The sequence below is a fragment of the Branchiostoma floridae genome, chromosome 7 (genome assembly GCF_000003815.2).
Source record: "Branchiostoma floridae strain S238N-H82 chromosome 7, Bfl_VNyyK, whole genome shotgun sequence".
Taxonomy (NCBI): Eukaryota; Metazoa; Chordata; class Leptocardii; order Amphioxiformes; family Branchiostomatidae; genus Branchiostoma; species Branchiostoma floridae.
Window position 1 is genome coordinate 11,697,492 of NC_049985.1, and position 14,955 is coordinate 11,712,446.

At 42.9% G+C, this 14,955-nt stretch overlaps 2 protein-coding genes across 2 annotated transcripts in view; one reads left to right on the forward strand and one right to left on the reverse strand.

Annotated features, from left to right (window-relative positions):
* Positions 1-216: 216 nt before the first annotated feature.
* Positions 217-10,973, reverse strand: LOC118418769 (mediator of RNA polymerase II transcription subunit 15-like). Its single transcript, XM_035824801.1, has 2 exons — positions 10,221-10,973; positions 217-4,244 (listed from the first exon to the last, which is right to left on the reverse strand). Exons 1-2 carry the CDS (start codon positions 10,527-10,529, stop codon positions 1,641-1,643), a joined length of 2,913 nt encoding a protein of 970 aa, XP_035680694.1. The 5' UTR covers positions 10,530-10,973; the 3' UTR covers positions 217-1,640.
* Positions 10,974-14,538: 3,565 nt separating this feature from the next.
* Positions 14,539-14,955, forward strand: part of LOC118418782 (thioredoxin domain-containing protein 3 homolog) — a 14,651-nt gene continuing 14,234 nt past the window's right edge. The window contains exon 1 of the mRNA XM_035824819.1: positions 14,539-14,588. Coding sequence (XP_035680712.1) covers positions 14,548-14,588 — 41 coding nt within the window. The 5' untranslated portion in view covers positions 14,539-14,547. The remainder of the gene's footprint in view (positions 14,589-14,955) is intronic.

Below are 14,955 nucleotides of genomic sequence, written 5' to 3' on the forward strand. Positions count from 1 at the left end.
TGCTGTGTTGGAAAGCAAGTTATTAGTCATATAATATGTTTAAAGCTGCATTGAGTGCAATTTCTACAATGCAATTTAGGCAAATACAATTTCAATTTGTCACCAGTCTGGGGACTAACTAAACTTTACACAATATGCACATAACACAGCCAAACATTACACCTGCCTACACAAGGAATTTGCAAGCATTGAGAGACTACAAAAGGAAACATCAAGTTTTCAAGTACGACTTTCTTTATTCTGGCGGCACTTGCCAGTGCTCTATCTACAGTGAGCTCCTCTTCCGGTGGCATGCGTTTCCACAATCTACATGTAGTCTTGGTGAAGGCAAAAACAAATAATTTACAATGCTTGTAAAATCATCCTCAAACCTAGCTCCAAAATAAATGGCTATGCCTGTTCTACAATAATTACATGGTTCTTTTACTGCATCGTTCTCAGCACATCAAACAAAAAAGGGACCCATTCTGTACAAATTGTTCCACTGTATGATACTGAGTGTAGCTTCATTTCCCAGCCTACACATACCTACTATAACTACTAGAAAATTCAGCACTTCCTCCATGTACACATACATATAAAACTTGTTACATACAGGGCTTATCACACAAGTGGCCATTATTACTATTGATATTCCAAAAATGTACAGTGGATGATTTCGACAAAGAAAAAGCAATTACAGTTCATTCTTGTCTTGTAGTTTTATAAACCTGTTTTCTCTCAATCAAATGAATACCTTTCCATACTTCCATCCAATTTAAAAGGCACTTGATATGGAAACAGCTAGTCTTCCTGGCCTTTCATATGCATCTTCTTGGAATCTTTTACCTTTCTTAACTAAGTTAAAACATTTACTGTTGATGGGTGTAAACTTGGCTACCAATAATTCAACAGTTCAGGCAAAGAAGTATGATTTTGGTACTTAGAATGCATGTAGATTTGTAATGTGTCTGATCATGAGTTGATAATGGCTGGAAAAGTGTTAACTGGGAAATGAATCTACAAAACATTATGAATGCATACTGTACACACAACAAATATTGGAGTGGAATTTAAGGTCTTCCCAGATTTTTTTCTGTCATCTCTGCATATCAATGCACCAACATTTTCATAGAAGACATATCAATTTTACTGCCAAGATGACAGACTGGCCATAATTTTTCTCCTTCAATGGAAACGAGGTATGACAGACTTGGGGTAAAACCCAGGTTGAATTTCAACAAACCAGCCAAACGAATGGTATGTAACGTCATCTAACCTGCTTTTTGTAAGCAGTGTGCTTAAAATAGAAAATCTGGAGAAGCGTAGCGAACAAGACAAAGTTTAAAAATCTGCAGTCGATTTCTGGGATTGGGTACATTTATACAGAACTTCCGGAGAAGGTAAACTATTATAATCTACAATTATTATAACTGCAGAGAGTGATGTTACAGATCATTTCTTACAATATCTTCAGAGCTGTACAGAGGTTTCAGTAAAAATGACATAAAATCAGCAGACTTGTCACTTACAATGTCAGTTACAATAGTCCTGGAAGTTTGGTCAAGAGTCGACCAAGATAAAACATGGACGTTACTATCCGTTAATATGTACACTCGTGTCTGTAGTATGTGGTGCGGTCTGAGTTACACATCTACAAACTATTTGTTTGCAAAAATCACTTCGTCAATGAAGTTCAAATCATGTGGATCCATATAGTTCATGTTTGAATTTGGTCCCATTGTCATCTGTCTGTCTGGTAAGTTCTCTACCATGTTCCCGTGGAATTCTGTGCCCGATGGCTTTGGGTACGCTGCCAACTGGGGCATCTGGCCCATTGCCATTGGTTGGGACATCCTCGCCATATTGGTTCCCGATTGGTTCATCATCTGCACCCCGGGGGGTATTGTCATTTGGCCCTTGTTTGGCATTTGACCAATCAGCTGCCTTTGTTGGTTCATGTGTGCAGCCAGGTTCATCCTATTGGAATAGTTCTGCGCTGCCATTGGTCCGTCTTGCGAGTTTGGTGGGAACGAGCCGCCCATGTACTGGCCCTGTCTGGTGAACGCGGCCGACGTAGGTGGTTGCTGGTTAGGAGCTGCGTTGCCGTAGCCTTCCCGCTGGTATTGTGCCCACATTTCTTGGTCCGTGGTCGATCGACATGCGCTGGTGGTGTAGACTCTCTGGGCAGTGGATATGGTCGCGGCGGCCGAGTGGGGTCCCGCCATGTGCGGTGGCAGGGGCTGCGTGGTGGGCGGGTGTCCGGGATTGTAGCCCTGTCTGCCATCTAATGGCATCTCCCCCCCAAACCCCTGCATCGAAGACTGGGAATGTGTCCTATCTCTTGGTCCCCCCGGCATCATCTGTGCCTGGCCCATGTCCATGTGTGCTTTGGCTGTGCTGATGTGTTGTACGTTCTGTTTAAAAACCTGGTTGGCGGAAGCCTGTGGTTGGCTCCAACCTATTTCTTGCTTCACCTCCGCCTGTCGGAAACCCACTGCATGTGGGTTAACCACACTGGCCTGACTTTTCAAACTGGACATGCCCATAGCTGGAACCCCTGCTTTCATGGCCTGGAAGTTAGGGTTGCCTTGCTGGGCCTTCATCTGCGCTGTGGCTTCTCCATAGTCCGGTGGGGGTCGGTTCAGGTAATGCTGCATCTGGCTCTGCATGTGCTGTTCCATAAGATGTTCTGGCATACCTGGGTGCTGTTGTTGTTGCTGCTGCTGCTGTTGTTGTTGCTGCCGCTGTACAAGCTGCGCCTGCACAGCGTTTCTGGCAGCTATGCTGCTGGTCTTGTCCACAGCAGCCTGGGAATGTGTGGGGAGGGCGCGGTACTGCAGGTTCAGCTTCTGCTGCTGCTGTTGCTGCTGCCTGGCCTGGAGGAGCCGCATGTGCTCCACTGTCATGCCTTGCTGCTGCGCAGCCTGCCATTGGCCATTCCCTGCCGGTCCTGGCTGCTGCGGGTGGTACTGCGTGACGTTTTGTTTCATCGTCGGTGGTGGTGGTCTGACCGACTCCTGCTGTCCGAATGCATGCATCTGCGATATCGGTGGGAGCTGGGGTTTCATCTCTGGTCCAGAGTAGTGTGAGAGTGGCTTAGTGTTGGCCATGGTCAGGGACGTGATGGCTCTGTTGGCCTCGCTATGACTGGAGTGTGCTGGGTGGCTGTTCAGTGGACCACCTGGCATATTTTGCTCCAGATGCATGATGGGCTGCTGCTCGGGGTGGAATCCGTGGGGAGAGCCCATCGGTCCCGCGCCGTCCATGTAGCCAGAACATGTGGTGGTGCGGGAGGGCTGAGCCTGAGATGGGATCCCTGGGTGGGGGTTGGCCTGCATGTGGGGTAAAGACTGGGGCACGGCTTGCTGTACTCTACACGGCGCCACCTGGTGGGGCGGCATGGAGGTGTTCCAGTGCTCCGTCCCACTCTGCTTCTGCGCAGCCATCTGTTTCAGCTGTTCTGCCGCCAAACTCACGTTTTCCTGCGGCAGAGAAACCATCCCCCTCTGGTTACCTGCGCTTGTACTGTCCTGGCCACTGTTCATGCGGCCCGACATGTTGGGGTCGTTTTGGCCATAGTTCATGGGACTACACTGGTTCTGAATCGAGTCCTGCACTGCCTTACTGAAACTGGCATCACTAGTGGGTAGTATGTGATCTATTGGTTGTTTCTGATCAGGATGGAATGGACTGCCCTGTTGTTCCCCGTTCACAGCACCATCCAACAATCCCGCATCACCCTTTTCCCTTATACTGTCCAGAATCTTGTCAAATTCGTTAATCTGTGACCGCAAATCTTCCTCCGGCCACTCCGGGTTTTCTAGTTCATCCAGAATGTTCATGAAGTCTTTGTCGCTCATGTTGATGTCACTGGAACTCAGCGCTGCTTTCAATGTGTTCAGGACATCAGGGAAACCTTGGTCATTCTGACAGGAGTTGTCCTCCAGCTGCGGCTCCTGCTTGCACTCCACGGGTAGGTTTGTGGCAGGAGAGTGCGAGTTAGCGGCAGCAGCCTCGGCAACGTGGTCTTGCGGCCGCGTATCCTCAAGTCCAGCTTCGGATTTCATGACCGCGTCAGGCGTGTGGCTCTGTTTGATGGTGCCGACATTTTCCACCGGGTTACCGACAGGGAAGCCGTGCAGGTTGTGTGACTGGTTGGTTGCTTCGCTGGTTTTGGTCTTCTTCGTGGTGTGATTTTCTTCCACACCGTCCGCTGCTGAATCAGAGGCCTGGCTCCCCGAGCCCCCCAGTTTTCTCTTCAACTGAAACACATCATATAAACACTTGGTTACAATACTGAAACACATCATATAAACACTTGGTTACAATACTGAAACACATCATATAAACACTTGGTTACGATACATGAACTGAAAGACAGGCTGTTTTGACAGTCTTTGAGGTGGACTGAAAAGAAGGTATTGCTTTTTTTTTTTAAAGAGGTAACTAAGTTAAATTTTATACATGTACAAGTATTAGAATTTTACAAGTTGTTTTATATCTATTTGAAGCAAAACTGATGACAACCTTTTCCCTATATCTGGGAATGGGCCAATTGTATACTTTTATACGGTCAAAATTCAACATCGCTACCTATGATAACAAATACACATGTCAAGTTTACCTAAGAAAATACACTTAAGATACTTACAAGAAAAGGGCTGAATATAACATAAACGAACGAAGATACCGGGCTTTCTACAGTACCATACAATATGATGCCCCGCTAATTTTGACCAAAGGAGGGACAGTGCAAAGAATAACAAGGTGCTGAATCAGTGTCTGTGTAGCCAGGTCATTTTTCCACACCACTTCACACCATACACTCTGTGTGACCAGAGGAATGTACTGTAATGAGTACAAGAATCTCTGGACTTCGCAATCACAGCCCCAGCCCTTTTTTACTACATCACAAGAACCCAAATACAACTGGAATATCCTAATAGACAACAAAATGTTAGCCTTGTTGTCACATAGCGTACATAACATAGTAACTTTTCAACTAGCGATGGTTGAACTAAAGGCCAATTGGCAACAACAACAGAACATGCCGCCAGCTTCCTGTTGACACAATCATGTTTGTGACCAATGGGTAGACTAGCTAGCCTAGCCTACATCAACAGTAGGGGATGATTCATTGAAGGCTGGGGGTACAGTGGGATGGAATGTAGACTGGAATGTGGCGGGTATTCTGGCCCCCTTGTCCACTCATACCCTGCATTTGTCTGCCAGGACACAGCCTGCTGTTACAAACAAAGACACAGAGGAACCCGCATATGTGGCAACCTCTCTTGGACCCTCCCAGCTAGTGCTGAGGAAGAGCACACTTTTGCAGAATCTTTCTCTTTGAGCTGGAGTAACTAACAGTATGAAATCGGAAAGAAGCATGAATCTATTTCTATAAAATCCTTGTGTTTTGCTAATCAAATGAAACTACTTTGCTTTGACGGATAGAATGTCTGCATTTTTGAACAAATTTTTGTGACTTTCTGGAGTCTGAATCTGTCCATTCATAAGGTTTTATTCTTTCACGTCTTGAAAGAATAAAATTTTATGAATGGACAGATTGAAGGACATTTTGACAAATGCTGTGGTGTTTGGACAAGCTGTATTCATCTTTGCTGAGTGACTGAATATTCTACACATGAAGACACAGACTAGAATTGCTGTGGGTGGCAGCTAGACCAGGTAACTCCAGTGGGAATAGCTAATCAGGTCAATATTCCCAAAATAGATCAATTCTTTCATCTGCCACTTGTCCTTATTCATTGTGTTGGAAGCTAGCTGGGGACAGTGCATGAATTATCATGGAGAGGATGCTTGAAAAATGGTCAAAATCATCATGCCAAAAGGACACTCCCTGCAAATACCAATAAGTTAGCAACAACAAAATTAGAATAATAAAGATCAGCACAAAACCAAATAAAATTGAACCAAAACTTTCTCTCAACCAGCCTCTCAGCCAGAATATTACAAACAGATGCTTCTCTGTTTGCCCTAATTACCATTATCAGCTGCAATTTCTATCATGTCCAAATATATCACACTTTTACATTATAACATATTTTCCCCCAAAAAAATCCTTACACTACAGGTATGTACAAAATGTACATGGAAGGATGAAAGTAATTGTTGCTGACAGACTGTTATATATTGACAACATGCTGGTACATGTAAGGATGGAATCATGATTATGAATACATGTGGTTCTAATGGATGGACTGGTTAACACTAATCACTGATAATTAATTCCTCTTAATGATACATCTAATTGATCTAATGACATTTAATTTCCCTATTAAGACCTGTCAGACAGTGATGTGACAGGACTGAGATACTTGTGGCCAGAACCACAGAAACTCACCCATTAAACATTACCTATAAAATTGAGGCCTTTTTACAAAAATACAAGTAGATCTACTAGATCCGACATAAGAATCTCACAACTCATAAGACCTACACATTGGTGTACAAACACCTTTGTCAAACTTCTCCCAGCCGTGTCATCATGATCTAGCAACCGAGTTGTGCCAAAAGGGGGTTAAATAGGCAGAAAATGAGACTTTTATGCAATATTTTGAATCAAGAATAAGCTGACTGTTCATACCGGCCATTGTTTTACTAGGGGATAAGCTATGCATATAACAAGCATAAACTTGGATACGCTCTGTTTACGTACAACACCGCAATCCCCCCATACCAACGTCCTGCCAAGTCTAACCCTCCCCAAACTAACAACAAGGGGATCTTGACATGGCATTTCTAGAATGCAGTGTGGGAGCATTTACATCGCTTGAGAGATGTCAGAATGGATTGAATCCCTAGCACAGGGATGCCTCCTGTGAAAAGTGGCCAGAAATGAAAAGAAAGTCGTCACGGCCAGTTAACCCTGAATAGATCCTGTCTGTCAATTGGGGGTAGGTGTGTCCGCATAAATGTCTGGCACTTTGACTTTGCAACTCAACCTAGTACGGGAACGCTTGAACAAATACAACCAGGCGCTGCAAATGGCTTTACTGCTGCAGGTAATTTTACATACCTTGTCAACATGCTCAATGTATCATTTTGTTAGTTCAGACACATAGAATTAGAAAGAGTGAACTGCATCGTGTACAGTTTGGTAAGACATTTCCCTAGACATTCTCAAATATATCTTCACTATGGACATTGATTTTCTTTTGCATCTGTTGACATGCATTTCCTGATGAAAACAGATCTACAGGCATCTTTTTTTTTTACTTGTTACAATCATTTATTATTCCAGCATAATTGTGACACACAAAAGGATGTTCAACATTGTCATAAGCCTTCTTGCACCCCTTGCCAAAGGTTTACATTTTTTCTTGGTCTGAAAACAGACAGAGTTTCAATATTGGCCTTTCAATGAACTTAGGCACAAGCTGATAGTGATTGATATCCGTACAAAGATTAGCACAATAATGACAAAAAATAAGAACCTTCTTGTTTCCTCCCCAATTGTTTTTGTTTTTTCTTATGCCTCTGTTATTTGTGTGATTAGTCTACAGTACCGAGGGCCACATATTCTAACCACAAATTTGTCTGCCAAAGAGAACAAAACATCAGAGTCTCCTGTGCTGAAATGGAATGCCAAATTGTTGCCCCGAGCAAACATTTTGCTGACATGCCTGCGTCGCCAGTGAAATGGCATCTGCATGTACGTGAGAGGGATAGATCTGGCTGTGGAACTACTGTACTTCGTGCACAAAAATACATGGCAAGGTACACACACCTTTGCGTAAAACAATATATACAGCGCATCCCTTGTGATTGTTGTTCAATATTGAATTTGACAACTAACTAGAAGACGCACAAAACAAATACTTGGTAGATATTGAGCACAAATTAAGATATATGACCTCACTTGGCTAAAGAATTGCTGGGAAAACAGCATATTTTCTGATGTATTAGCAGCTGAGATGCAAAAAAGACTCAATCCACCAATGTGCATTGTATCTCAATTTTGATTAGACAAGATTCTACTTTGTATGAACCAAAGATTACGAAGAAAAACTTGAACATTAAGTCAACAATTCCTATCTTGTTACACGTAGATTTTCCCACTTTTTTACTACTAGTATTTGGCAAACAGGAAAGAAGTATCTGTCTTACTCCGTTTCCGAGAAAACTTTGTTGTTAGTAATGTTACTCACAACTTATATTCTACCATGGGACATGAGGCCAATCCTGAATTGTGGGGAAAGGCAGGGGATTATTTTTGTTTGCTACAATGATTTCGAAACATGTGTCTATATAAACAAAACCAAAAAAGTCCCTTTGAACAAACTCTCAACAACTTCTGCCTTTTTTCCAAGAACTCCGCTAAGGTTGTTTTCCTGTACACTCATGGACCATTCCACTCTTGCCAGAGGGGTGTCCTGAATATAGGCAGCATTTAATAAGATTAGTAAAATATCCCTTTTGTGTTTCAGTAATCTTTGCCACCTGCCACTTCTAGGAATCAAGTGTTTTGAGTGTTTCTTTCAAGGAATCCATATTAAAGCAAAGGATTTTTTTTCACTCCAGTAAACAGGTTGGAGTATTTGACCTGTTGTTGGAATAGCATATTGAATAACCGTTCCTTTCTTTTGTGGTTTTCTTTATTCTAAGAATTTGAGAAGGAATGTCTCCATTCATGTTTGATATTTTAGATAACATGTACTTGAAGTTTACTTTTTGAAAATAGATCAGAATAGTCGCTCATTTTTAACTACTGGAAAGTATGTTGGATATATGATATCAAGTGTAAAACTCATCCCCTGCTGTTGAAACAATGATAATTTGGGAGTAAAGGTAAGCTTGTGTTAGTTATAACTTATAGGAATGACAGGATAAAACTAATACATCCAAGATATAACTAACTCAACATCATACATCCCCAAAAGAACTTTAAAAGTAATAATAAAGATTTTTTTTTAAAGATGCTCCAAAATTTGGTCTGACAAAAATTTCGTCCAAAACAAAAATATCCCTAGAAAACATTCGTAGTACGTACTTTTACAAACCAGACGGTCATATTGGTATTACATGTAATAATTAATATGTGATATGAACGTTACCACCTAGTTTGCTCCTTTATTTATTCATGAAGGCTTCCAATCAACCTGAGAGCAGGCCACTTTTCATTGACTGAGGCCATGAGGCAGTAATCAGCACACAATTACAAAATATGAACATGCACTGAAGGCTGAAAAATCTTTGGAAGGCCTATATTGGACTCAATACAACAAATTGTTTTCTGTTAGTGTACTGTAGCTTCATTTACTTATGTGGCAGTTACATTTCGTGGCAGGAAGGAAAATGAGGTTTTCGCGGTTTATCAAATTGGCGGTATTGTACAGTAGAAATAAATTGGAAATTCATATTTGTAATTGGTAATAAACATGCAGTGGCAAGCTGCAAAAAATAAAACCATGGCAAAAGTTTCAAGATTTTGAGTATTTTGTGAGCTCCCTGATGTTTGTCGTGACAGCCTAAGGCAATTGAATTTGAATGTAGCCAAGTGTTAAACAACAGTCTCCTGTCTGGCTACAAACTGTGGTACCAGTTACGTTATAGCATTGAAGTGTTTTTTAATCTTGAAGGTTCACTATCCTAGCGGACTACACCCACCTGATCAGGATATCAGTTGCAAGACAAGTTGAACAACCCTGCCTAAAAAAATCGACCCTTCACGGTCCCTTGTTTTTCTGGCACCTACTAGACGAGGACCTGAAAGGGGGTACTGTATATATTATATGTTACTCTAAAAAAGGCATTTGGGATTAGATTCCAGATTAGGTGACGTCTTGAAAAAATGCAGTATAATTAAATTAACGTTAACGTTATATAACGTTATCTTAATTTGATGAAGTTCTTTTTTTTACTAAAACTTCATTGAAAAAAAAAGTACCTAGTGGTTACTTCTTGCCATAAATATATTTCTTCCAATCCCTGTCTAACAAATACCATCCCATCAAATTAGATTTCCTTAATCGATTTATTGCTAAATTAGAGGGGTCGCTAACAACCCCTAAAGATCCCCCCAAGAGAAATGAAAAATCACATGCATCATTTCATTTTAAAAACGTCTCCAACCAGTGAACCCAGAACAGCGCTACATTAGGTGGATTTCTGCCCAGGGTTCACGCTAAAACAATACCGCTGCTATTGTTTGGTTAGATCGAGCAAACAGACTTGAAAACCAGAAGAAAGGAGGTTTGTGTGATCAGGTTACTTACCGTAAGCAGTAAACTTCTCTGCGGCTGAGTCGCTTCGGGGTCAGCCGAGGAAGACCCGCTGGCGTTGGCGTCGTTTTTACACATCTTGGCGGTGACTGGCTCTTGCTTGCTGCCTTTAGACTTCTTGGTACGACTGTCGCAGACTCTCTGGTGGAGTACCAAGGTGTCTTGGCGCTCCTGTTGAAGGCGAGCGGCTTGGGTCTGGACATCGCGTGCCTGGCATTCGTTATGATGCTTGCGGTAGAGTTCGATTCTGGCCCGCAGTCGGTCCACGATCGCCCGGCGTTTGGGGGATTGGAGATCCCCCATGGCTCCACTTGCGCACAGAATGGTGAAGAAATTTCCTACGAACCACCGTAAGGCACGCAAAAATATTCACACTGCACCGGGACGTTGAGATCTTTTCTCTTTCCCCCCGACGTACCCAGAGAGGTGGGGAGGGGGGCAACTGTTGACAGTATGAAGAATGGGGAGACTGTCAGAGCCCGGCTCGACTCCAGCTCGCCTCACAAAAGCGGGGACCCAGCTGGCCACCTGGTCAGGGCATCTGGGTTCTTCTCTGGACTCTAGCAGGCTATAGCCGGTGTTGGGAAGGCTTGCACAGCTCGCTGTAGCGCAGACTAGGCTGTACACGGCGCTCCTCCACCCTAATGCCTAGGTTGTGGCTTGTAACTTGTTGTCGTCACGGAAGCCATTGATGTATTCAAGCGGACTGATACCGTCGCACCACATGACGTAAAAAGGCGCGGCGTGCGTGGGAAAAAGTGCGTGAAGCGGAGAGACGCCCGTCTGGGTACATCCGCGCCGTAAGAATGTGCGGCTTTTGAAGGGGATAAGATATAAAACGCGAAAACGAAAACAAAGCATGCCTGAACTAGTATACACATGAATTTGAACTAATGGCAAACTTTTCAATGTTTTTCTGACATCGTTTGTACTTTCCGTTCCACTTTGGGACAGAACATATGTCACATATGATTCTCAAAGCGGTACGGTACTAACCGTACGTCAGTAGTACCCAGTGCCCATGTTATCGTTCGATGCTTCTCCTACTGACGGTTTGTAAAAAAAAAAAGCTGATGTTATCACTGTTTTAAATTGTACATTTGTCAAGTTAACTGTTTACCATACACATAACAAAGGCGCCTTTAAAAATGTGACGTCAAGGACAAATGCGTTCACACATTATTTCCCCGGTGACAACATCCTTGAATTTTGAATTTACATTGTTCACGGCGTTTCTCTAGCAGTAAATCAGGTTATAATACAGAGGGCTGAGGGTTCATTGACTTCTGCCTGGCCACAACGCCAAAGCTGTGTACACGCACAAGGACGTGACCAGGGGATCATCCGTTAGACACAGAGGAAGGGGTGGGTACGGAATTAGCCCACTACTACCACGCGTATCCAAGAACATGCTGAAGTGGAAAATTGTAATGTTTCTGACTGTCGGACTTTTCTGACAGCACCAGGAGTGTTTGGCTATTCAGAAAAGTTCGACAGTCAGAAAACATTACAATGTTCCACCCCACATCTGCTTTTAGATCCATTTATTCATTTATTTAGGCCATGTTGATTTGATTATATGGATGGCATCCTCTGGGAACTCCAAAACTGATGCGAGCGAGCGAATAAAAAAAAAGTTTGGCAAAAAAAAAAGTTTCCTTCGAAGCTTCAGTATGAAATCTAAGTGGTCAGGAAGGTTGAACATAGGACTAAAAACACATAGTATGAATATTCAGCGACGTACCAACCTGATGAAACTTCACGAACACATAGTATGGTATATCAACAGTTACACGTTGGGACCAGTACATCCTACGGGTGCAAAACATTTTTTTTTTCTTCTTGGACCGATCCGAAAAAAAACAAAGCTGAAAAAAATCAGTTGGAACGGCTTTTGCCAATTATAAAATGGACACACTGTGTCGGCATGCAACTGGGGTCTTACCGGGCCAAGAAGACAACAAGAGCGAAGTCGAGTAGAGTTGTTTGTACCAAGTTTCTACAGTCAATGGTACAGAGAGATGGGATTGTAAAATGGCAGTGGGAGTCGGATAATCAACCAAACAGATTCATTTGTAGCAAAATTGACCAATTACCATTGTTTTGAGTATTGCCAATTCTCAAGTTTTCACATACAATCAGGTCAGGTCCGGACCTGGAAATGATCCTCTGGACCTGAACAGGACCTACACCTGAATTTTCTGTACTGGTACCTACCCCTACCAACAATAGATTTTTATCTTTCTGTCCATTCATATCTTATTAGTTATCTGTTTTCTGATACTTTTTTTTCAATCTACGGTATATATGTGCTCAATTTACAGCTGATTTCCACAATTTACTGTGTGGTCGAAAACTTTTTTTTGTGGAAATGGCCGAAAATTGATGCGAGCGCGGATCATGTCATCCATATAATCAAATCAACATGGCCTTATTGAAGAGTAGTATCCGTTGTCATCTCACCACATGTACAGATTCAACATAGAAAAACAAACACATGCAGCTATGAAAAATACATTTTACTATCACAGTTTTAAAATCAAGATGAAATCAAAATGATGCCCTTAAAATGAGAGAAAAGATTATGTGAGCGAGCTAGCTCCTAAATAATTGATTACCCCTGGCCCTGTATATGCTAGAGTTGGTGACTCGTGACAACCAAACGTAATACTTCTCATCATGATGACGAATGCACCGAATTTGAAGAACTTGCAAACATCCACCGGGATAATCATGTCATCTATTCCACTTACCCACTTCTGACCAATTGTATTCTTTACCGGGTGGGGTGGTAAGAATTCCCGGCCACTACTTAGCCTCTTCCAGGCTCCACAGGTCGCTGGAGAAAAACAATTGGCCAAAGAGACAGGTAAAATGTCAGAAGGGTTAGCTGGACGTCCTTGGTCTATTTGGCCAATTTTTCATATTTTTCCTGCGACTATTGGAGCCTGGAACACTGTAACACTGAATTGAGATCCGAATTCGGTATGGTATCAACTTTTCTTGTTATCAAAGATCCTAGCCGTCTGACAGAAAGTACAAAGCATAACAAAACTTGTAACTGTACAGAATATCAAACAGAGTACAGATTTTATAGACAACGCACAACCCCTCGAAACAAAATCGGTTCTACCATGCTACAACCCCTGCGATGCTTAATGGTTTGTCCCTCACGTCCAGAGTGTAGGTCCTTGAACTCCACGCAACGATCTCTGTTTACGGTGAGGGAGAGAGCAAAAGTCCTCTGACCGTCTGAGAACCGCCGCAGTGTGACTAATGTTTGCGAAGGGATGGCTCATCTTCGTGGACAGTATCTCACCGACTAGTCTCTTTCCTGTCGGTCATCTCTAAACTGGACCATGCTGGCCAAATTTGAGAAAATGTGCAAGTCACAATGTAAGCATGTTTTTAGTGAGACGGAAACAAGGAATAGCTTTCCGATATTTCGGGTTGTGGTCGATAATTTAAACACGAGAAAGTTCCAAAGCGCTGAACGGATATAGGTTACCCAGTGGATAAAGGTGAACTAGCGTTATATACTACGGGAGTCTTTATCATGTCGGGCGAAAATTACTTATTAACGATTTCTAACGTTAACGTTCTACCAATAAGGATTTTGCTGCAGTACTGAGAAGAAATTAGGATTTTACAAAAAGCACCCGAGTATGAATTTCAAGCAGACACGTAACATTAAAAGCACGAATATGCAGAAAAACATTTAAAGCGTCGCAAAATAACCGTTACATCTGCTTGGCTTATCTCTGGTTTATCCCCATCACAACTTGCTTCTAATTTTAGCCTTTATGTAGTACACTACTCCATATACTATTGGCAGCTCATGAACCCACACCCCTTTCCCTTACGTGTGTTGTTTTCAAATGGCGACACACAAGTCAACGTATATAACGCAGTAACCATTGGCGGCTGCCATTATACATGCCAAATATTACCATTTAACTAGCTCATACTAGCTACCACCGGTCCGACGACGTGACACCGGTAACGTAGACACCCTAGAAAATCGATTCACATTCAGCCTGTGTTCAAGTTGACGCCGTACGTATAGGAAGACACGCATTCAATGGTTCAGTGGATCCCCAGGGAGCTACAAGACTGACAACCAGTTTGATTTGTGAAGAAATGCTTCCAAGTGGACCAACATCCTGTACAGAACCAATGTGGTTAATATTGATAGAAAGTCCGTAGTCTATTAGACGTTTGTTTTCAACGGTTTGTGATTATAAAGGTAAACGCTTCCGGGTTGCAAATATCATCCAGTGGATTTCTCTGCGGGTGCAGTACGTGCGGCGCAACCAACAATATGATGATGGCGCGGTACACCATTATCATAGCCTGTTCAAGGTAGCCGCAGAGACGACTGTTGGCCTATTATCGCTTATACTACTAACGCTCCCGGCCAACAGTCGCAGACTTCAACATTGAACGGAATCAAAAAATCGCCGAATAAACGAGCCGCTGCACTAATCCTCGGATCTCTGGGTGTCCCTCACTTCCTAAGAGCCTTACCTAGCCAGCCGGAGCGTTTTCCGGCTCAAAAACCCCCTTCGCTAGCCGCGCCGGGACTAAATCCACTCCGATCGCACTGTTTATACACGCCGAGTGGCGGACATATTGGAAACACAGGATTAGGCGGCGCGCCGAATCAACCGCGCAAATAAGAGACTACTGCTCCGATGCGCCATTCCAATGTGGGAAAAGGGGGATAGTC

What these genes read in the sequence shown, in the direction of transcription:
- LOC118418769 (XM_035824801.1), bottom strand. Translation starts at nt 10,529, where the DNA reads ATGGGGGATCTCCAATCCCCCAAACGCCGGGCGATCGTGGACCGACTG. An exon ending in AGAGAAGTTTACTGCTTACG is followed by an intron (nt 4,245 to 10,220) that starts GTAAGTAACCTG and finishes GATGTGTTTCAG; the next exon opens with TTGAAGAGAAAACTGGGGGG.